The sequence below is a fragment of the Mastigoproctus giganteus genome, chromosome 3, assembly GCF_048544385.1.
Source record: "Mastigoproctus giganteus isolate SK-2022 chromosome 3, ASM4854438v1, whole genome shotgun sequence".
Taxonomy (NCBI): domain Eukaryota; kingdom Metazoa; phylum Arthropoda; class Arachnida; order Uropygi; family Thelyphonidae; genus Mastigoproctus; species Mastigoproctus giganteus.
Genome location: NC_143577.1, coordinates 193,511,517 through 193,536,991, shown reverse-complemented (window position 1 = coordinate 193,536,991; position 25,475 = coordinate 193,511,517). Strand labels below are relative to the sequence as shown.

The window sequence follows — 25,475 nt, the reverse complement described above, 5'->3', positions numbered from 1 at the left end:
AATTCACTGATTACACTGCTGGGAGAAGAAGAGAGAGGAAAAAAAAAAAAAAAAAAAAAAAAACACACCACCACTGATTGCCAACAGTACAAAATACACAATTTCTCATTCAAGTCACCGCATATGCATGCTCAATTTGAGAGAGAGAGAGAATGATAATGAATGTGCTTCAGGGAAAAATATACTTTAGCATTGGAAGATTTAAAATTATTAACTATTCTTAAGGCATCTGTAACAAGGTACGTGTAGAATTGGTTGCGTGAAATTATTAAATCTACTTTGCATAAATTAGGTCATTACTTAATGAAAGGATTAACCATGGAAGAGAGTCCAGGTATTCAATACTACTTTGCCAAGCCAAGTTAAAATACAAAAGATATATAAGAATTTTATCACATACCTACACATTCAAATTGAACAGTTCACTCAACATCCTGAAGATCCGAGGGTTTTTTTTTTTTTTTTTTTTTCACACTTTATTATCACTTCATAACTGTATTGGCATGATTGCGACACCATGGCACCTGCCCGCCCACCCACCAACGATAGGCCAACAAGCCTTGAAATGGTTCCGTCTGGGTGGTGGCGCCCACTGAGAATAAGCAAAAATAATTTTTTTCTATTAGTGAAGTGTTACTTATTCTAGGTAGTGCAATTCATGGTAACTCAGTGTGAAGGTAGTCACAATATGAGATACAAATAAATCGATGCCTTTACACTACAAATGTAGTTCATTTTTTATGAGCAAACTATGGCGTATTTACATTTTATAATAAATACGTTTACTTATGGAAATCAAAAATGGTACCGCATGGTCATTCTAGATAAACAAACCATGTGCACGAGGTTTATCTAGCATGGTTACGTTAAAACAGAAGCTTGTTTTACAACAGTAAAGCAAGCTTCTGTTATGTATCTTAGTATTTGTTACGTATTACCACGTAACCCGCATCCTTTTTCTCCCATTGGCTGAATAAATATCACTAGGAGTAAAATTATTTTAATGTACAGAAAGATGATGAAATTGTAAGTGCTAAAAGGCAAAAACATAAATTGCTCAAAATTATGAAAACAAAGTTGAAATTGTCTAGAAATCAGATAGTGACAAATTGGTGAGTTTATGATTAATCTGTTATAAATTGAAACAGTTTTTTTATATTTAATTTATACATTCAAATCCACTCTGCTACAAAACATGTGGCCCAAATTTATTATATGAGTGTTATGTATAACAGCCAGAATAACGAAGTTAATTCTTCTCTTGTAATGTAGCTATCCTGGAGTGAAAAGAGAAACTGACAAGCAATAAAATAATCCAAGGAAGAGAATGACTGGCATCCAAGTCAGTGAATGCATGGCGCAATGTATAGGAAACTTTCTCTTGATTGAATACAGTTGACAATGACCAAGAAATATCAGTAAAGGATTGAGTTCCTGACTAGTAATGAGTAAGATGTGATCAAAACACAAACTTTCAAGTAGTTAAGAAAGTTGCAATCCAGAAAATGAGATATCAAAAATTCTGGTGCAAATAAGAATCAGTGAACAGCAAAGCTGCAAACAAAAGGGTACTCTTGTATAATATACTTCTGTAATTGCATGTGTGCAAAAAAACCACTGTACATGACAAAGAACAAGTATAGCTTAGTGAGAGTACACGTTTCTGTCCACAGCATTCATAAATCTATGTAACAAGTTGTGTATTGTGCCACCAGGACTGCAGTTCAAGACATCTGTCTCTCTCTCTCTCTCTTTCTATTGCTTATGGAGGGGGGGGGGGGGATTTTTAATAAGAAATAATAATAGAATAAGGGAAAAGAGAAAGCCATATTTAGTTCATCTCATATGCTGAAATCACTATAGCCCTTGATATTGTTTTTAATACAGTAAAACTTCACAAATCCAGCACTATTTGAGTATTTCTTCCACGGGTAGTTGGGCAAAGGGGGTGGGGGGGTGAAAGAGGCTGGCCAGAACTTAAAAAAAAAAAAAAAAAAAAAAAAAAACACACCACAAGTGCTGGATTTATACATTATGTCTCATTAATAATTTCCAATTACTTTGTTTCACATATTTCCTAGACTACATCAACTTATATACTTCTCCCTGGATGCCAATCCAAAGCAACGTAGCCCCCCTCCCCCACCAATCTTGAACTCTTCTTGACAGGAAATTCTTGCCCTGTGATACAATTCTGATCCAGCTTATCCTCAGGCCTGAGTGGGATCTCTATTCCAGGTACATCACATCCTGCTTCCAGGAGCTCTATGCCAGGCCACATTGGTCCCAGCTTCTCAGTAGCTTATCCTTCTGCTGACCCAGAGCCTTCCCAAGGTAGGATTCAGTGCAGAAAACAGTAGTTACTTTCTACTTTGTCATGGGATTGCTGACTACTGCCCCCATGCCTAGGGGAAAAAAGGTGAAAGCCACAGTAGGATGGCTTCCCCCCCCGCCAGGTGAATTGCCACTCCTATTGCTGACTCTCAGGTCTTCCATGGTGTGAGATTTACCTTTCCATGGTTTGAGTGCTCTGCACTTGACCACACAGAGTTACATTCTTTCTCTACTTTACCCCTGCTCACTTGTAAGTATATTATCCTCTGATAGGAGTTCCCACCTCCTTTAGGTTTCCTCGTTCCCTTTTGCCTGTGGGATGTCTTCTCTAATATCCCCCTATTTGCTTTCCGCTGTTATCCAACCTTTAAACTACAAAATTCCTTTTCCCCTCATGCCATTGTCACTCTTGCCCAGCCAGAGTGTTGGTGGCTGTAAGAGTCCAATTTATCAAGGATTCTTATCTTTCATGTCTGGTCTGGCTCCCATACCATGGATAGATGGTTGGAAATCCCTTCCCAGTGATTGAGCCTGCAAATAACTAAGTGCCCAGTTGAACACACTACTCACATAACCCACACTGACTGCTTCTATAAAATTGTGCAGCATCACAGAATATTTAATGCAGATTTGTGGGAAACCACAGGAACTGCATAACAAACATTATGTCCGCTATATTTCCAAAGTCTACTTTATTGACATATACTGTCATTTAAGTATCTGCAACATATAAATCATTCATTCTGTGAAACAATCAAAGCCAGTTCACAACACAGTACATTACTGTAGACATGTACGACAGCCCTAAACATATTTAGTACATATTTAGTTTAAAAAAAAAAAAGCACTTCAGTTTAAAACTTAAACTTAAAAGGACTTATCGTACCACAGGCACTATAAGTCCTTTTAAGCTGGACGTATGCATTACATTAGATTTGTAATTTTAAAAACTAATTTCCTTCTGCTTTACGTATTTCCTAGACTGTTATTACTGTTACTATCTATTTGCAACATATAAAAGCATTTATTTTGCAAAACATTTAATATTATTTCACAGTAGAACATTAGTAGTGTGTTTAGTTTTTAAGGTGATTTGATGGTTGAAAACTTTGCACCATTTATAACATATTAAAAATATTTTGGACAATCACAACACCCATGCTGGAAGTGGGATTTGACAACCTTTATTTCTTATGGGGAGAAAGCTACCCACTGGACTAATCTGGCAGTGTGGATTTCACATTTTGACTTAATGCTGGTAGCTACTGTTCTGAGGAGATTATAGGGTACACAATGACCATGAAGGGATGGAGATGGCCTGAAAGGATGGACATGTAACATGGACCATTCAGAGATGCGTCTAGACGTACCAATGTGTGCCAGCTGAACATGCCCCAGATCTTTACCGACTGTCCTTGTTGACATGACAAGTGCATAGCTTCGTGCGGTTTCTGCCAGATACGCACCCTCCCGTTCGCTCGGAATAACTGGAAGCGGGACTCAGTGGACGAGGAGATCCATCTCCAATCATCCAAGCCACTTTTTCATCAGAAGACCGGTGGTTTCAATCACTGCTGCAATGTGGACTTCAGAATTTCTGAAAAGACCACTCCTTTCAAATATTCCCAGAGGAAAAAATCTGAGGGCAACAAAGACCTTGGATGATTGGAGACTGGTCCAGTGCTGATGTTCTTTCACCTGGTCGAGGCGTGGAGTCCTGTGTCGTGGTATTAGCAATGGGACTCTGGTGGGTCAGCAGCTCCCAAAACTATTGCAGCTAATAATCGCCTGATGGTTTTGGTGGAGATGTTTCTGGCACCTTCCTTGATGAAGTCGGTGGTGATTTGTGCCACTGTCACTCTCTGGTTGACTGAAACAATGCGAGACAGACGTTGACGGCCACATTCACACACCACCTTTCTCTGCCCACAGCGCTGTCCATGATGAAATTTATTCTGGAAATGGCGTATTCCCAATACACTCTTGATACTGTCGAATGGTGATAGTGCAATTTCTTTAGATAGAGTGACCCATTCGTCGGGCACCACCATCATTCCTCTTTCAAAGTTGGTTAACTCATGACATTTATCCATACTGACATCAAATTACAGTTACATGACAACAATGATGCAGTGTACCTATATACCTGCCAAGCGGTTGGTTTGCCCACTAGTGAGAGGGGTGACAGCGTCATGCTGTCCAGCAACCAGGTATCTCATGAATTCTGTCCTTTCAGTTTATATGGAACAAGGCAATTCAAGTTTTGGCATGATAATATTCTATCCCATAAAGCCAGATTTATGGGATAGAACATAAACTAGACTATGCAGACTATGGGGCCATAAATTCAAGTTACAGGGATGGTCAAGGCTGACAGTTTGTGGAAATTCCAAAGGTCAGCTGGAAAAAAAAAAAAGAAATAGATAGGTTGTCTATTTCCTTTTTTTAAATTATTTATTATATTTTATTATTTTAATCTCTTTTTTTTTTCCCCCCCCTTTGGCTGGTGCAACATAATCCTTAGGCATCCTTGTACCATATGGCCATTACTAATACTAATTCATTACAGTTTATATGTAATGGTTTGAGGAAAACGAGTTGCCATAAATGGCTTGGCCGTCCTAACCAAGAGTCCTGATGTGAATCCATACAGCACCTTTGGGATGAATCAAAATGGTGAATTAGGGAGAGGTTAATATGGCCAATTTCAACTATCATGTTGGGAAATGTACTGAAGGATCCTAAAATGGCACAATATTCCAGCTGGCTGGTACTGTAACCTGGTCAAAGTCTTCCATGAAGGATTATAGGTATCGTTTGGCTTAAGTAATTAATCTTTAGTTTATTTTTATTTGAATACACAGTATCTAAACATTTCTGAGCAGGTGGAGTATATAAATGTATGCCAAGTCTACAATTTAATCCCCATGGCAAAAAGTTAGACACCTAGCTGAATCCAGTAACCTGTCACTGAATCCAAAAACTATCTTATCCATCTGATATATGTACAGCAAAAATCTTCTATAATGAGAGCTAAGAAATCAGGAAAAACACCAATTATAACAGATTCTTGTTACATTCAAATTAAAGGTCAAAAAGTGCATAAATGCAGAAGAAACCAAGAATTTGAAAAAAATAGCTAGTCCATAATCTACTTCTAAACATCATCCTTTACAAATACAGTCGATTCCGGTTAATTGGGACACATCGGGACTAGTGCATTTTGGCCCGATTAAGCGGCTGCCCCAATTATCCGAAGTTTTACGTAAATAGTTAAAAATACAATGTACCCCCCCCCTTTTACAATTGGTTCAGTGTACAATCAAATCACGTTACGATGGAGTCACCATAGCAAAGCACAGGTCACTATACGATGTGTAGTAAGCGGCGGTCATTGTGATCACGTTTGTAAATCGAATTTTAATTCTATTAAACAGTGATTCTAATTAGTGAAATAGGAGGAATATTATCCACAGGCTATAAAAGCAAAGATATATTAAGCACAAATTTACCCTTTATTACCTTACCAATTAAAAAATTAAATGATACCATAAAATCAGAAGGATATACGTGATAATCGGAATAATTAATATGTACTGTAATATGTACATACCTAACTAACTAGTTGACATTTCTGTTCACTGACATTTGTGGGTGGGGGTTAAAATTTAAAACAGTAACAAGATAAGCAATCAATAACAAGGGACACGGCACACACAAATTGCAAGTAACACGATACGCGCAAGTCAGAACGGAGTAACGAGTTACAAAGCTTTAAAAAGGAATGAAGAGAAGATCTGAAAATTAATTTTTTTATGATTGAAGATTACATGGAAGTGTAAACACATTTTACCATAATAACCCACAGAATTCCAGCTGTCGGTATTATCGCAAATTCACTAAGATTGAGTTTACTATCCGTTTATGATAGATTGCACTAACAGAAAATCCCAATAAACAGGTGAATGCTAATTGTTTTATGGTTGTGACCTCCAGACAATTGTAGCGTGATCTCCAGTGCTGTGGTCTCCTGCCCCGATTAAACGGCATTTTGTCCCAATTAAGCGAAGTAAACCCTGGCTATTTTCTCGATTGGGTTCTGTTTTTTAAGATTTGGCCCAAATAAACGGCTGCCCCGATTAACTGGTGGCCCAAATAACCGGAATCCACTGTATTTCCTTTGGCATATTCAAATAGCACAATAAAATAAATACACTTGGTGTGGTATCATGCATAAAAATATTACATGATGCAACTTCACACCTTTATTGCCTTTTCCATTTCAACCTTATCTGAAAATGTACCTTAGTTGTACCTTATCTGAAAATGTACCTTATATGTGGATATTAATTTCATATGTGAGAGTGACAGAACTTCATTAACTGAACTGTTGCACAGTTTAGTTAACAAGATGTGCAGTTCAGGGTGTAACAAATACAGACAAAATTATAACTAATGCTTTCATGCTGCCAAACTGTAAAAATGGCAACAGAGAGGCAAGCTAAGTGTTGATTTTTCACTCCTCTAACAGTTACTTCAGTCAAACTTTTAACTCTGAAGAATGGAAATATATTATTATCAGTGGAATATCTATAGGATGTTCCACTCATAACAACAAAGTTCTGCTGTATTTATGTGTGGAAAAGTTCAAATATGTTTATTAGTGTTGAGTAGACAATTGTTTCTAATAACTTATAAAATAAATCAATACTTCCTTATTCTACTACTTGTTTCTCTGGGTTGCATGAAGTAATATCAATAAAACAAAATTAAACTTACCAATCTTCCTTTTGGCATGTCCTCTTCTTGCTCATTTAACTTCGACAATACTATTTTACTCTCAGCTTTTTCTTTATTAAATTCCTTTGGTATTTTATCTTCTCGTTTTTCTTTTGCCACTATCTTTTCTTCCTTTTTTATACTCTTATCATCTTTCTTATCTTTTTCTTTTTCTCTAATAAGTGGAGCAATAATTTTTTCTTTCTCTTTCACAGTTCTCTTTTCATGTTCCTCTTTATCTCGTTTTTCAGTTTCAGGCTCTTTTTTAATACTTGACCTTGTTTCTTTCTTTTCAGGACTTTCGGTCTTTTCTCTTCGAGCATCCTCTCGAGTGCGTGCTTTTTCTACTTTAACCTTTTCTTTTTCTTCATCTTTACAGCTATCTTCTTTTTGAGGTGTGGCAATTCGTCCCACTCTTCCTTTTTCTTCATTTTCTTCGATCTTCACTTTATCAATAGTTTTCTTCCCTTCGTCATTTTTCTTTTCACATAGCTTTCTTGTATCATCTGTTTTCTGTTTTTCATAAGAATTTTTTATATCTTCAGTTCTTTTTCTTTCAGAAACTTTTTTAGTTTCATCAGTTTTCTTTTCCAAAATCTTCTTAGCATCATCAATTTTCTTTTCCAAAATCTTCTTAGCATCATCAGTTTTTTGTTTTTCCAGAGATTTCTTTATATCATCAGATTTTTGTTTTCCAAATGCTTTCTTTAATTCTTCAGTTTTTTGTTTTTCTAAAATTTTCTTTGAATCATCAAGCTTCTGTTTTTCTAGAATCTTTTTTGATTCATCAGGCTTCTGCCTCTCTGGCATCCTTTTCAGATCATCAGTTTTCTGCTTTTCTAAAGTTTTCTTTGAATCTTCCATCTTCTGTTTTTCTACCATTTTCTTTGAATCATCAGATTTCTGTTTTTCTACTATTTTCTTCAAATCATCAGATTTCTGTTTTTCTACTGTTTTCTTTGACTCCTCACTCTTCTGTTTCTCATTTGGTTTCTTTGGATCATCACTCTTCTTGTCAAGGATTTTCTTTGTATCATCTGTTTTTTGTTTCTCAAGTGCTTTTTTTGCATCTTCACTCTTCTGCTTCTCTGTGACTCTTTTACTATCATCAGGCTTCTGCTTTTCTGATATTTTTCTGGAATCATCAATTTTTTGCCTATCAGAAGATCTTTTTATATCTTCCATTTTTAGTTTTTCAGATTGTTTTTTAATATCCTCAGATTTTGGTTTATCCAAGATTTTTTTGGCATCTTCATTTTTTTGCTTTTCCAAGGATTTCTTAGCATCATCATTTTTTAAATTTTCAAGTCCCTTCTTCATCTCATCTGTAGATGGCCTTTCCTCTTGCTTTCTTACATCAATACTCCTTTGTTTATCTTCTTCTTTTCTTATTTCTTCATTCTTTAGTTTTTCTTCTTTTTTCTGAAAAAATTATGAATAAAACTTTTTTAAAAATTAGCTATATATTTATAGAAGAACAGTTAAATTATATAAAACTGATAATTATAATTTTAAATTCTTAAAATTTGCCACCTTTCATTGTCAAATAATTTCGTGAACTGGATTTACAGGAATTTTAGAATTTTACCCTACCTCTTATGAAATGGTAGCGAATTAAATATACCAGAGGCGACTCTAAAGTAATGAGACTAAATTATGTGTGGCTTATAAAAAATGAAGGGAAGCAACCATAGCAGGGTCATGGCGATATTTCCACTTGCAACAGTAGTAGGGGAAACATAGACCACATTTAATATTCTCTAAATTTCTTAATCAGCTTATCTCATGGGAGATTAGGTTTTAAAGAAACAGTTAAACTATGGCAATTCAATTATTTAAAATATTTTTTTTTTACTGACAAGTAAGTATTCTTGTGCTCATCCTGGGCAGAAGCATCCTTGTGGAGCTGGTTTGGTAGCAGTTGAAGATGGTATAATATATTTTTCTGTAAGTTTTATGGAGAAAACCCTTGTTACACATAAAGAGAAAATCTAAAGTCTTCTTTAATTGAGGCTGTAGTCTATCTTGTGAGGGATTCTCTTGTGAATATTTTGGTTTTCAGCCTGCATAAATACAAATTGGCCTGTAAATAAACATTTTTACAAACAAATGTGCATTATGGATATGTGAGCAGCAATTTCCTGAACCATTAAATATACATATTTTTTGAAACTAACCTAAACATTACTGCAATCACTTCAGTTATTCTTGATTTATATTTTAGAAAATGGTCATTAGATACATTTTAGTGGTTGTACTATTGTTTGAAAAACATAAATACATATGAAACCACGTTAAATCAGAGAGAGGTAAGGTGCAATGAAGTTCAGCTGATTTTTCAACTGAAATTCATTGTGGCCGATTTGGAGAAATTGATACATGTAACAATTAAAAATACATGGCCTGAAATCATCATAATAGGCTGTAATTTTATTTAACCAATCCTCGTACTGAGAGAACTGGAGTTTTGGGTTAACTTGCAATTTCACTTTCATGACTATAAAAATCATGACAGTTAAATTGGTTACTTTTTTTGGACTACCACACTTAAATTGGGATGCTGGCGAAGCATTTATATACTACTTAGGGAATGCTTAAATAAAATAAGATGCCGATCCCCCCCCACAACAACTTTATGTGGGCTGCTGTTACTATAGTTGCCTGCTTGTTTTGAAAAGTCTGGTCAAATCTTTTCTCACAAACTGACCTGTGAACACATTCTTAACACACACACACACACACACACACACACACTTTTTTTATATAAGAATGCAACAGTATAAAATATTAGCAGATACATAGGTTTGTAGGTAGAGAATGGAAAATGCTAACAGAACTGAAATCGTAATTACGGAGAACAAAGAATAAGAATAAGTAGTACTTAATGTTGTGTATCCTATGACTTCAGCGGCTTTGTCCGGTGGTCAGTCACCGAAATCAAAGGAAACACCGGCAAAAAGTAAGTAAAGCCTCTGTTTCTGACATGAAATGTATGCAGCACGTGGTATACGTGAAAAGTCAGTAATGCATATAAAGGTTAAAATTTAAATCATAAGGTGGGCATATATTTCATAGCTGACCCGACAGAGGCTGATAGTAAAGATTAAAAAGAAATAAGATAACCTACTGGGGTCATGTAGGTATATGACTGAGCAGAATGTCTGTACTGCAGTAGAATAATAAAAAGTTTCGAATAAATGTGATCTACGGTATATATGGTATAAGCTGGCGACCGTGTGTGTAAGAAATCAGAAAAATTAAGGAAATAATCAAAATTAAATTATGCTAGCTTTATATAGTAAATTAATTAACTTACTTAGAAGAAACTAAGTTAGAGAATTAATTAATTAATTAATTAATTAATTCACTAACTTAGTTTCCAACTTATGACACATGGGGTAGCTACGTAATTTAATTTTGGTTATTTCCTTAATTTTTCCGATTTCTTACACACGGGGTTGCAAGCTTATACCATATATACCTTAGATCATGTTTATTCAAAACTGTTTATTATTCCACTGCAGTACAAACCTGCTCGGTCATATACCTACACGATCCCAGTAGGTTATCTTATTTCTTTTTAATCTTTACTTTCAGCCTCTGTCAGGTCAGCCATAAAATATACAAGCCTTATGATTTAAATTTAAATTTTAACCCACATTACTGACTTCACGTATACCACGTGCTGCGTACATTTCATGTCAGGAACAGAGAGGCTTTACTTATTTTTTTGCTGTTGTTTCCTTTGATTTCGGTGGCTGACCCCGGATGAAGGTGCTGATGTCATAGGATACACAGCATTAAGTACTACTTATTATTTCTTATTATCTTCAGCCCCTTCTTCGTTCTCCATAATTATGATTTCAGTTCTGTTAGCACTTTGCCATTCTCTACCTACAAACTAGTAATATATATATATATAACATTGTGCATTGTGTTTATAAGCAATTGTATGGCTTTTTAGCTAACAGGAGGTGAAATTAAGGAAGTATTTAGGATAGAAATAGACACTCCAGCCCTTGTATTACACTAATAGCCCAGAGTGGAAAAAATTTAGTTGTAGCAAAGTAAACAGTGTATGACTGAAATATAAAGCTGGTGCTCAGGTTATCTAGGAGCGCGATTTCCTGTCCATGTTAGACATACGTATCCGTAGGTAGTTGTATGTATGCCAATATGCAACAATCTTATAATTAATATTCTATTTAACCATATTTTCTTATTCTTAAACTTTGCTGTTATACTTTTAAACTAGGTAACTGGCTGATATATGTGAAAAGGTATCTCTTCGGGATACCACATCATTTCACTATTTCAGCAAAATATGCTGAAATAGTCTATATATACACAGCCTATAATGTTTCCATAGTTTCTGTACATAACCCTTGCAGCCAAAAAACTTAATTTAATTTTAAACAAAATGAATTTTTGTGGGTTTATTTAAATATGAATGGGTAACTGTGACTATGTTATGTTACCTTTATTTTATATAAGTAAAATCCATAATTCATTTCCCTGAACAGAAAAAAATTAAATAAATAAAAAAAAAAAAAAAAAAAAAGGTTGGGGTTTACCAATTGTAAATTAAAAGTTAACTGGAGAAGAAGAGAGAAAAAAAAAAAAAAAAAAAAAGCTGTAGAAGGGACTTACTATGCCACACACTGCCGTTTGAACTAAAAAATGATTGTTACTTTGTTGCTCTAAATTTCGAGATTACCACCCCCATCATGGGCTTAAGTAGCGACCTCTTACGGGCCAGGATTAACATGATATAACTTGTGAAAATATGTAGCAATGCATCCAAAAAAACCCTAATAAAACATATGCATTGAATATACATACTTCCTTATATACATATGTATATAAGGAAGTACTTTAAATTGAATTAAACTAAATAAGTTATATCGGACTAATCTATTGCCTTCACAAAGCTGTCCCCTCTCTCCTGGAAGGTGTTCTCTTTACACCCTATAGGGTTTAGACTAACCCATGAAGGCTGAATTAATATTTACAAAATTTTACATAATAGTACTGTCTTGATATTTGTGGTTTGTTTATTAATCTGTAATTCTATTATGTATTACATTATTCAAGTAAATTTTGATGAATCTGTCAGGTATTCTGTTCTTAATGAGTTTATCTTTCAATATCTTCAATGACTCAGATTTATATCATTGTTGCATATTTTTATTGCTTGTGAAGTGATTATATTTATCTATATCTTGACTGGTATATATTGGAGTTCCAATTGCTCAGGTATATAATTTCAAAGTTATAGTCTTCTCTTCTGTCGTAGACTCCAGTTTCTACTTGGTTATTTTCATTCATTTTTGTTAATATCAGGTAGTGGGGTAGATATCACGTTTAATCTCTTCTAGGTTATTGTCGAAAGAAATCATGTCATCTATGTACCTATATGTTTTTATTTTATTGCCACTCTTTCTAATGTATTCATTTTCATAGTAGTGTAAGAATAGGTTAGCTGCCAGTACTGAGTATTTAGAGCCCATTGGGACCTCTATTGCCGGGCAGTATACAGGGTGTTTCAGTTAAACGTTTCAGAACTTCTAAGAGGGGTAGGGTACATCCTGACAACTCGAAATCATATAGCAATGTGGGGTCGGAAATGCTTTCCTGAAGCGGTGTTGTACACAGAAGCACCATAAAGAAAAGAGACCGTAAGTGAGAAATCGTTTTAATAATACATGAAAAGAAGCAAAAGGTACATGGATTAAAGTAAGTGTTCGAAGTTTCTTCCACGGGCTACAATGCACGCCTCACATCTCCGACGCATGGACATCCGAACATTCTGGAATACTCCAGGCAAATTTCGAATTTCTTCGGCAGCTACTGCGATTCTTGCAACCAGCTCCTCAGCATTGTCAACAGGGGTGTCATAAACTAGCGATTTCATATGACCCCAGAAATAAAAATGAAGACATGACAGGTCGGGTGACCGAGCAGGCCAATGCACGGGACCACCACGTCCGATCCACTGTTGACCAAATGTGACATCCAGGTAGTTACGAACATCTCCGCTATAATGGGCAGGGGCTCCATCGTGTTGGAACCACATTGTCTGTTGCGTCGATGCAGAAATCTGTTCATCTCTCAAAAGTTGTGGCAATACTTGCTGCAGAAAGATCAAGTAGATAGGTCCGGTTAGACGACACGGTAACAGGTAAGGTCCGATGAGGTGATCTCCCATAATACCAGCCCATACATTGACCGAAAATCGAATCTGTGCTGCACGACGTCGTATTGCATGCGGGTTCTCGACCACCCAGATATGGTCGTTATGCGTGTTGAAAATTCCTTCCCTTGTGAAGGATGCCTCATCGGAAAACAACACTTCAGCAGGAAAAAGGGGATTTGTAGCACATTTTCCAAGGTACCACTGTGCGAAAGCAATACGAGGTTGAAGAAACTTCGAACACTTACTTTAATCACTTTAATCCATGTACCTTTTGCTTCTTTTCATGTATTGTTAAAACGATTTCTCACTTACGGTCTCTTTTCTTTTTATGGTGCTTCTGTGTACAACACCGCTTCAGGAAAGCATTTCCGACCCCACATTGCTATATGATTTCGAGTTGTCAGGATGTACCCTACCCCTCTTAGAAGTTCTGAAACGTTTAACTGAAACACCCTGTATACAGAGTTCTGCCTGTTAGGCAGAACTCCATATATACTGGCAAATGGCTTTTTTCGACTTTTAATTTTTCTTTGTTCTCTTCGAAGTATGTGTCTAATACTATTTTGAGCTGATCTAGTGGGATGGACATGAATAGTATTAGTAATGGCCACATGGTGGAAGAAAGCCTATGGCATATGCTGCACCAGCCAAAAATAAAAAATAAATAAAAATACATAAAATAAAATAATAAGAATAAAAATAAATTAATAATAATAGGAAGAAAATAAAAAATAAAAAAAAAATAATAATAAAAATTAATAAGAGAAAAGGAAATGGACAACCTATGCATTTCTCTCCTTCCTTAGATAATTATCCAGCTGACCTTTAAATTTCCCCACCCACGTAGGTAACTTATTCCAGTAATTTATAACTCGCTGGCTAAAATAAAACATCCTGCAATCCAATCTAAACAACTCCCCCCCGAGCCAGGATTAACATGATATAAATTTGGAAAATATGTAGTAATGTACCAAAAAATAAAAAAATAATAAATAAATAAAATAATGCAGTAATGCAAGGAAAAGAAACCTAATAAAACATATGCATTGAATATACATACTTCCTTATATACATATGTTAACTAATTCTATATACATATTATGTCTAACTACTTTAAATTAAATTAAACTAAATAAGCTATACCAGACTAATAGGTTGGAAAATGGTTGTTTTAGCTAATATTGCTAAAATAGAAACAACCTAGAAATAGGTTGTTTCTATTTTAGCAATATTGAGATTGCCTTTAATATATTTTAAAACTTCACTATTACTATTTATTATCCACATTTTGTCTATGTCCTTATATATTTGTTTTAGCATTAATGCTAAAACAGCAAAGTGTTTTAGTGCATTTTGGTCTAACTGAAACCATTCTTTCTGCAAAATATTGTACAGCTATGACAAATTTGAAGAAGACTTTGCTGCAGAATAGCTCACTCCAGCATATCCAACAGTCTCAAAAGGATCGAGATCAGGTGAATGAGAGGGGGGGATGGGGGGAAGATGGTGGAAATTCATGTCATGTTCTCTGCATCATTCTGGCACAATATGCTGTTGTTACATCATTATATTATGTTATGTCAAAGTAGCCATCACCTTTGGGATAAAAGTGTAACATTGCAAGGTGAGATCTGATACACAATTGAGGGACTCCATGGATGACATTTAACCTTCCACTGATATCAATGGACCCAGTCTGTGCCAACAAAACATTTCCCATATCATGATGCCACCTCCAGATGCTTGGGTTGCCTTAAAAAGGTAAGCAGGATCCATCGCTTCATTAAATTCTCACCACACCTTCTGTTTACTATCAGTGCAAAACAAAGCGTATTGTGATTTGTCTGACCACATGACTTTCTTCCATTGCTCCAATGTCCAATCACGACATTCTCAGCACAACTGCATGGAGATTTTTCTGTTTTTTTCTGAATTAAGTGGCTTCTGAATAGGTAAGCAACTGCCAATACCCAATTTCTTAAAATCCTGCACATAGTACAGGTTGAAATAGGGAAGTTCTGGGCTTGGTTGAATTAAGACATTATTAGTTGCACACTCAATGTCCTATTTTTCTGTACAGCCACCTTAGAATAAGATGGCTTCACTATTGAAGTATTTTTTTTCTACCGCATTTATGCCTTTGAGATGTGGAAAAACTGCCAATTAAGCGATTGCCTCACTGAGTATAAAGACTGAACGGCCTGTGTAGTCTTTATATTCAAGGCAATTGCCCCACTTCAGTTTTCTTTGCATCTATTTGCATTTCTTCTCTCTGACTGTCTTAATACAAAGGTTTGTATTTTTTGGCCAGTGTCTGTATAACTAATATATATAAATATCATATAACTGCCCATGACTATAGCACATAAATGTTATGTGCTATAGTCACCAGTAGCATGGCATTATTGCTAACAGGAGGCAAATGTAGGTAAGAAATTATAACAGAAATGAGAAACTCCTGCCCTCAAGACCCTAACAGCAAGAGTGTTGAAATAAACAGTAGAAGGAAAGTAAAAAAGTATATGAATAAAGACTATAAAGCTTTTACTCAGGTTAACTAGAAGCAAAATTTCCTGCCTAAGCCAGCGATGGCTCAGAATATTAAAATTATGTTGATCATAATTATTACAAGATCCCTGTGCCTTCCTAGTTGCCTGTTTCCACTACATGGAAATGTTAGGTTGAATCATAACACCCAAGTTTTTTTTGCCTTCAACCACTTTTAGCTACTTCCCTCCCTACCCTACATGTTACTCAAGGATTTCTGCTCCCCAAGTGTACCTTACTTTTAGAAGCATTAAACTCCCATTGCATTTTTCAGACCATATATGCAACCGATTTAGATCTTTTTGAAGCAACATGCCCGACTCAAATTACAATCCACCGTTCTCCACATTCACAATCTACAGCAAACTTTGACAGCTTCCCTTAGATACCACTTTTAGCTACTCTTTGACAGCCTTTCCTTAGACACCACTTTTAGCTGCTACTCATCAGTATCATTTATGAAAATTAAACACAGAAGAAGATCCAATAACAAGCTCTTAGGGACTCCAACTTGTCACGCTAGTCCACAACGAAGACTGACCATTCATTCACAACAATCATCTGCCTCTGATCTTTTAGCCAGCTTGTGATCGAGTGTAGGATCTCCCCAGTAATCATTACCTGTTCTGGTTTATATGGCAGCCTTCCAAGAGGGACAGTATCAAAAGCTTTAATAAAGTCTAGGTACATAATGTCAAAATTGCTACCTTCATCCAATTGTTTAATGACATCATAGTGTGATATAATGATTCTGAGGAGTACGACAAAAATCTCTTTAGGCAATTTGAATGGGCTAGCACGTATGACTATCATTATCGGTGACTTCAATCTACCTTTTATAGACTGGAAACGGATTACATGGTAACAAGTTTTTGAACAAACTGGGTGGTTGTGCAGTTATGTCTGAGAGTACTAGGATTTCTATTATTCCAGATCTAATTCTCACTAAGGAGCAAGCTTAAATGTATTAAAAATTTCTTAACTGCTGTTAAGAAAAACTAAGTTTTGTAATTTGTTTTTAAGTCAGACCTGATACACTGTTATAGTTACCTATAATTATCTTCCCATATGGTCCTAGATATTATATATATCTAGACTTAGTAAAGCTTTTGAAAGTTTATGCCTTAGTGAGAATTAGATCTAAGATATCAGAGCCCCCCCCCCCCCCCTGTACTTCCTCAGACATGCTGAAATAAGCAGCAATCACCAATTGATCTAGTTTACAAAAAACTTACCATATAGGGGTAGTTCCAGTCCACATATACCAGTCCATAAGAGGTAGGCTGAAGTCACTCATAATGACATATCACATTTAATTACTCAATCCATTTTACCTTGTTAATATGTACCGGTTTCTTAAAAACTAATCTTGTATTCAATTTCCATTACCCACTTACTGCCAAAAGGAAGAGCAAAGTGTTCCTTCCTGAAATCTTCCCACATTCTAGAAAGCATCAATTAAACTCTCATTTTTTTTAAAAATAAAGTTTAAGACATTTTTAAACAGTTTCATATGCTTGTCACCAAATCCTAGAATATGGTTCCCAAAGACTACCTTTCTGTAATATTTTTATAAAATGTGAGGAAGTCCATCTTCACACTGCTTGTAAAATATGAAATGAATTTGCAAAGTGAGTAGAAAACTTCAAAAATGAAAACTGCACATGAAAATTATATGACAGATTATAAATAAATTTATCTTGAATTTAACAACAGCACAAATACCTGCTAGTTTTTCAATTTAAAATTTTCATTTGAAGAGGTTCACAGGTCTCTAGTGTTTTCTCATAACTTGGTAACATTCAGGTCAACTGCCATGAAGGTGTGAAAAAAGGATATCACTACATATGTAAGCAGTATTCACTTTCTTTTTTCTTATAAAAGTACAATCCAACTAAAAATAATACCTTCTCCTTGGATTCTTTACTTTGTTGTTTACCTCTCGTAGCACTAATATCACGGTCTCTATTTCTTGTCATAATAAAATTTCTGTCCGAACGATGCCTCACTCGTGTTGATCGAACATTTGTTGACATGGTACAACCTAATTTTCGATAAAAATCTTCAAAGCTGTGAAGATACCTAAAAAATTTTGAAATTGTAAAGTATGACAAAAAACATATGGTTAAAAAAAAAAAAAAAAAAAAAATGCTAATTCTTTTAAATATAGGTAGTTCTCGACTTTACGAGTTAATTCATTCCTAGCGCACGCTCGTAAAGCGGGAATTTATTTCCCATAGACAATGTTAAAAACGGGGTTACATTCAGAACGATGAAATTAGTTAGCTAATTAGTTTATGTTTAAACAATGATTGATTTATCCAAAGAAATGAAAACTTAGCCTGTACAATCAAGAGCAAATTATAATAATAGAGAAATTATTTATGGCTTACAAATGTTAAGAATGTTTATTCTTCATCATTATCATTGACTAAATGCACACTTGTTGATCACTCATTATTGGCTCGGCACTTGTTGGTTTGTTGCACAAGGAGTCTTCTTCAGAAATGTTTCAAGAGGCATTTATTTCTAAGATAATCTTCTCTTTTCCTTATAAATTTCAATAGCATGCATAACAGAACGCACAAATTGCAACTAACATGATATGCACGGAGTAACAAGTTTATGAAGCTTAAAAAAAAAAAAACAAGGAATGAAGAGAAGATCCTGAAAATCTATTTATGTTTTTTATACGATTGAAGATTTCAGTAAAGGTCAAACACATTTCATCATAGTAACGTAAAAACCCACACAATTCCAGCTATCGGTATTTTCGCAAATGCAATCACATCAAGTTTATTACCCGTTTATAACTGCTTGCAGTAACAGAAAAGCCCAATAAACTGGAAAGTGCAAATTGTTTTATGGTCATGACCTCCAAAAAAATATCACAAAGCTGTTCAAAATTGGTTCTTATAACATATGATAATGATGAAAGTGTAGTACGTTTAATGATTTTCAATTGGTAACTAATACAATTTACAAACCACATTCACAACCTTTTATATGACCTTAAGGTCATGCTCGTAACCTTAAAAATGACATTTTAGAGAGATAAATAGCTTAGTTATACAGCGAAAATTTCAACCTTCGAGATCTTGAAATGAATTATCAAAAAACAATGTGTTATTGGGTTCACATTACAATATTTTAACGATAAGATGGTGTCCTAGAATGGATTAACATCGTAAAGCAGAGTACACTGTATTTTATAGCTAAGCACGTGGTTGGGAATGCGGTATTTATGAATGTTTAACATTCATTTTTTGCAACTAATATTCATATTTTCAATTTTGTTGATACTTGATACTTGGGAAAAGTATCAAGTATATACCTATTAATAAGTACATATGTGAAATGTAAAATATTCCAGATAGCAAAACTGATTATCCAAACCAATCAAGGAATTGCCAAATAATGTAACTGATACGTACTGTGCATACATCACTTTATTTTACATTAATTAATATATTTTGACAATAAAGAAAATTTAACTTACATTTAATTATAATACCAAAGTTAATATTTTTGGGAAGGACATCATGAGGTCTTTCTTCAAGGTATTTTGTTAAAGTGAAAAGATAACAAATACGATTATATTTTAAGCAGTTTTATTGTATTAATATGAAGTTACAGATAATAAGGATCCAGCAGCAGGTGACCATCTAGTTGGATGTTTGATAGTGACAATCTAGATTAAAACGTGTTGCAGGATGGAATGAAAGGGATAAAAGTGGACTGAATGACAGTGACTGCACTTAAGGAGTCTTAAAATTAACATTTGCATAATTAACCTATTTAAATATAATTTAGCAACATTTCTAGATCCTACAGAAAATTCTGTCATGATGCCTACAGTAAACCCTTGCTTTAACAGACCTCTATTAAATAGACTGGAAATAATGAACAGTACCCACTGAACCAGGAGTTTTGTTTGTATGGGACCCAGTGAAGTAACTGCCTCACTTTGATGGTATTTGTGATATGTTAAAATATTTTTCTCAGCATCACCTTCCACTCAGCTGGTATCAGAAATCAGTAGGAACTCATCTGAGCTCTTCAGTAACCCCTACTGAGGCTATGCAGAACCAGTTTCCCCATGCCACTATACAACAGAGCAAAATTTCAAAAACTCTTCTATTGTTTTGTTTGTTGTTGTTATTTGGTTTTTAGGAGCATTAGCAACTAAGGCGATATTGCTCCGGGGATATGCAGTGGTCATTCCCTGACCTTTCCGCATCCTCCGTATTTGGTAGTCACGGGCTCGAACCTCGGTCTGATCAAGAAGCGTGTGCTACGCACTGCTGCTCCTGCCCACCCGGCTATGGAGGCACCCCTCTTCTATTCAATGAGTACAGTAAAATGCAGTATGCAACATTTAAATGTTCTTTTACTTCACAGGATAGCACTTTTTTCACCACATTCTGGCAACTTCAGACTATATATATATTTCTTGTGGGTTTAACAGACAATTAGATTTAGTGGATCCAGAAAACTAAACAGCCATTAAAAGCTTTGAAGCAGCAGCAATTATGTTGTAATTTTGAGGTTTTTTTTTTTTTTTTTTTTTTTTTTTAGTACAAGAGCTTCCTGGGTCATTTATGCCTGTTCGTGGTTTGAAGGCAGAACCTGTATGACTAAATCTTCCATACTACGATTATTCAGAGCTGATCATATAAGTTTATGCTTTTTAGATATTGAAACAATTCTTCAAAATCTGCATCATTGCCAAGAATCTGTGATAAAGTTAATGGTTCTTGCAAATTGGATAGAGCTAAAGTTGGATTTCCAGATACTTGACTACTGATGACATTCAATGAGGATAAACTTGATTGTTAGCAGGGATCGGCAGAATGAACACTGAGGAGGGTTCTCTCCTATAAGCAAATACAGATCAATTGGTTGGGAATGACCAATGCAAAGTTTCACCAAAATCACTTATTCTTGCCTGTTACTCCTGAAACTAGATATCCACAGTTGCAGGCTTTTTTTTTTTTAAATCATATACAGTAGTTTATTATTGATTTGAGTTTGCCAAAATTGAAATAGTGATTCCTACACGCTGTTCTAATAATGGATTTGTAGTCAGTATAGGGCACTTTCAGTTGACAAGAAGATCCAGTGTTTGGATGTTTAGCAGCACAATCCACACATTCATTACCTGGAATGCTGACATGACTAGAGATCCAGCAGGTGACCCATCTCATCTGGTTGGATGTTTGATAGTGACAATCTAGATTGGATCTGTTTCAGGAAGAAAGGGATAAAAGTGAAACAAATAGCAGTGAAGTCTGTATATATCACAGACTGCTTGAAATGGTGATTGTTCATGTTATCTAGAACTAGTTTTGTTGTATACAATTCTGCAGTATAGATAACTGCATTCAGTAGGAAGAGATAGAGCAACTGCTTTGGAGCCATCAGTAGAGATATGTAGTTTTTCTAAGTTTTCAAAGGTTCATGTAGCTTCTCACAGCTACTGAAAGTTGATATTTGCTAGGGAACATATTCCCCATCATAGAAAGAAACTTGCAAAAAGGCAAGAATGAAGTCCAGGGAGGATTGGGAGTAGCAATGTCTTGAAAGATAAGTTGGAAGTTAATGTCCCAAATGTGCATGAGCTCTTCCAATCAGTCCTGCAGGGCAATTAGGTTCATTACGGTATAGTATGGCACACTGAAGGTCAAACAGGTATTCCCAGCTGGAGATAGCCAGGCTACTTTTAATTTTTGCTGTGTAGTTAAACAGCAAGGATCCTCTCCTAAAGGCTCTTACAGCTATCTTAAGGACACTATGCTGGATGATATTCAGACATGACAGAATTTTTTTGCTGAGTCACAGAGTGGTGATCCATAGTTCAAGTGGGATGGAATTAAGTTTCTATAGAGATGTGTGAGAGAGCTCCTATCAGACCCCAGGATATAGAGGAAACAGCACTCAGGATATTCAATTTTTTTTAGATAAGCTGTTTGAAGATAAACTATATGAGTAGAAAATCATTTACTCGTATGGTAGAAAAAATTAAGTTTATTATCCAATATAAACCCAATAAACAAAAATTGTTGGTTAGGATAAATCAAGGGGGAAAAGGGTTTTCTTTTTTTTCCCTCTTGGCATTACTTTTCTTCTAAACAACTACTCACTCTGTACACATCTCAAATGCTCTATAGTTAAATATTGTTTCCACATCTGGGGTGGTACCCATGAAATCGCTTTTGAGACTCCATCCAAAAGAGGGCAGCCAGTTTAATTAACTGGCCCATCTCTTACCTAGTCTCTCCACTCATCTCATAGATGTTCTGTTCATGCTGCGTGCCTTTTCCTGGATACTCCCATGGGCTTTTTTGCTCTATTCAAAATTCAAAATTGCTCTATTCTCTTCCAAACCAGTAAGAACGGATGCTGCAACCAGTCAGCATCAATTCACTATCCACCTCCGAACTGACAGAACCAACTTTTCCTCATCCTCATTTATCCACTTTCCTTCTCATTGCTTTTAACAATATTGCAACAACCCTCCTTCAGATGTATTTCCTGAATATTACATTCTACAGAAATTCAAGTCTAATAAACAAGTATCTTTTTCTTCTTAGTACCACAGGTTCTAGTATATCTCGTGTTTGGGGCTTTCATTTAAAAGATGATGTATCAATTTCAAAGTAACCACTCTCACATCACCCACTGAAAGAGCATCAAACCTGGTTTGCAACCACTTTGATCTAGCTACATGAAGTTACAAAACTTTAATAGAAAGCTAACCACATAAATAATAGTGAATTGAATATCTCTTTAAGCACACTAATATTACATCTGAAACTGATAAATTTTATGGGTTTAAATAATGAATATAAAATTTATATTTAGTCATAAATATACGACTACATGTGTATACAGAACTAGACAGTCAACCATGGAAATTAAGAAATCTAGCTTGGAAACTATTACTTTACAGGTCAAGTTAGAGTCTGTTTTGGTACTACGAACTGAGAGTTCTTTGTGTTACAATCTCCACCTTTACAGAGTTCTTTATGTTAAAATTTCTACTTTGTGTTACAATACTTTACCTCTGCCATGTCAATTAGCATGGTTTTTGGAAAAGGTAGAGTATGATAGGCTCTTGTTACAGATGCCAAACTACAGACAGCATTATTTTACAGAAGTAATCATATTGGTTGAAGGAATGTGTCAAAGAATAATAGTCCAATCAATCACATATGACTTTATGTTATGATAGCATGAAAATTAGTTTAAAAAAGATAGTTGTTGATTAGACTTGAAGTTACCCAAGGGCATTTCATTTTCATAGTTTCTTATAATTGATATTGCAAACTTTATCCTTTTTTTTAATTGATCAGGAAAAAAAACATAATAATAAATATTCGGAGGTTATTCATTCCTGATATTATATTGTATATCACATGGAGTGTTGAGCTAAAATGGGTATTTCTAACCAGGGAAGAAACTTTGTAATTTAACATCTCTTGTGCTTTTTTGATGTGTTTATGTCACAAAAAGAATAGATGAAATTCTTCTATTCTTTTCCCTCAAAAGAGGAAAAAGAATAGAAGAAAATAATTTAAAAGAAGAATTATAATAAATTCTTAAATCATTACACAAACAGTAATGTTTGTGTAAATAAATTTTGCTTTGAATTTAAACTGGATTTAGAATTAACTGGTTTATAGAGATGTATTAACCCAATAATTTGTTTTTTTTTTAAGTTATTGCCAATACTTTAATTTAAGTGCACAGCAATTGAGTGAGTGAGTGAGTGAGTGAGTGAGTGAGAGAGAGAGAGAGAGAGAGAGAGAGAGAGAGAGAGAGAGAGAGAGAGAGAGAGAGAGAGAGAGAGAGAGAGAGAGAGAGCACACGCATGCTATGGTACTAAAGTTCTAAGGAAAGAATATCTGAATGTGCAATAAAATAAATAAGAGTCGGTGACATTTGTTTAAAGTCTGTAATTTGACATTTGAAGATTTGCCATTATATTTGCAAGGAAGTATACTACATGTTATTAAAGTTACATTCCTGAGGAATGTAAAACTAGTTACATTCCTCAGGAATGTAACTAGTTTTGATTACATTCCTCATTTAAAAAGTTTAAAATGAAAATAAACTAATAAAGTTTCTACTGGCTTGGGATATTTCTTGTGTTATCTTTAGAAATTTCACCAAGGTATTTATTTTTTGATAGTTAATGCAGAAAATAATTATTAAATTTCAATCCTCATTCTTAGCACCTTTCTCCATCACCTTCCCCTATGCATGATTGTTATGACTGCTTATATTTGAATTACTGATTATTTAGTGCAGAGATTTTTCTTCAATTATAATTGTTCAAGTATTCCATAGGTTGACGTGATTTTATTACTTAACTAGAAATCATGATCACAGAATGATCAGAATTTCCAGTTAAGAAAATGAAGTTTCTCGGCTTAGTTTTAAACTCTGTCCAGGATTATATGAAGTTCAAAGCTATTCTGACGAATTCACTTAAAAATTTCTACCACAAACACCGTCACAGCAGTTCAGAATGGAGAAGACTTGAAACCATTATAAAAGAGAAATAAATCAAGATCTCAACAGTAATCCTAGCAGTAAAGTTTTTTTTTTTTTTTTGGTGGTTGTTGGCGCATCGGCTTCTGTGGCCATAATGCACCTCCCAAGGTTTTTGCAGTACTATGATCCAAGCCCGAGGCGGGATTTGAACCTGTGACCTTTGGGTTGCCAGGCAGGCACTTTACCCACCTGGCTAGCAGTAAAGATAAGTAAGCAATAACATAGTGTGAAAGGTGCAGAAAAGAGTTATGCAGATAACACAGTCATAATCTCTGAAAACTGCAAACTTCGGTACTTCAATAGTGCTGCTTGGGTAAGTCTGTGCTTCAAAATTTAACCTAAACTCACAATGAAATCTCGTTAATACTGGTTATTATTAAACACGCTACAAATAAAGGATTAAATTTCAATGAATGCTGAATATTGCATCTGTATTTCACAGTTAAACTGTAGTTTGAAAAAGCAGCATTCATATAAAAATTTATGAAGGATCGTTTTAAATTTACATGTTCTCATACTTTGCTTGTGTGTTTGTTTCTGAATATCCATCAACATTTACAGGTAAAAATTCTTTTAAAATATAATTTATAAGAAATACATCTGAACATACACAGGTAGCTGCAAACAAGACTTAATTCAAAAACCTAATATGTAGCATAGGGACACTTTTGGGCTCTGTGACAGCTTCAATCCTAAAATACTGCAGGATTTCAGGTATATTTCAACTCAGTAGCTGAAATCCAAATTTGCATGATTTACTGCATTCAATTTCAATTATGGATATCTCTCTGCTCCAAATGAAGACCAAAAATTTGACCTTAAGCCTATGTTCAACTTACAGACAAACACCATTATTCATGGTTCTACTAATTTGCTAATATCTTTTAAAATTGTATCACCTAAAAATATGAATCTGCTATACATTTAAAAATCTGTCAGGACAACTGTTCCAAAGCTCATTGGCTTCACATTAGCTGATCAGTGGTCTCTATTAATGAATATATTCCAAATTGTGAAACTGTGAATAATGAATAGCCAAGTGGTATATAGAAGTAAACTT

The 25,475-nt window shown here is 34.8% G+C and overlaps 1 protein-coding gene across 2 annotated transcripts in view; it reads right to left on the bottom strand.

Moving 5' to 3' along the window:
• LOC150088533 (uncharacterized) overlaps positions 1 to 25,475 on the bottom strand; it is a 229,322-nt gene that overhangs the window by 84,899 nt on the left and 118,948 nt on the right. For both annotated transcript variants that reach the window (XM_090369554.1, XM_090369555.1), the window contains exons 13-14: positions 17,764 to 17,938; positions 7,114 to 8,535 (exon numbers count right to left, since the gene is read on the bottom strand). In XM_090369554.1, coding sequence (XP_090225680.1) covers positions 7,114 to 8,535; positions 17,764 to 17,938 — 1,597 coding nt within the window. The remainder of the gene's footprint in view (positions 1 to 7,113; positions 8,536 to 17,763; positions 17,939 to 25,475) is intronic.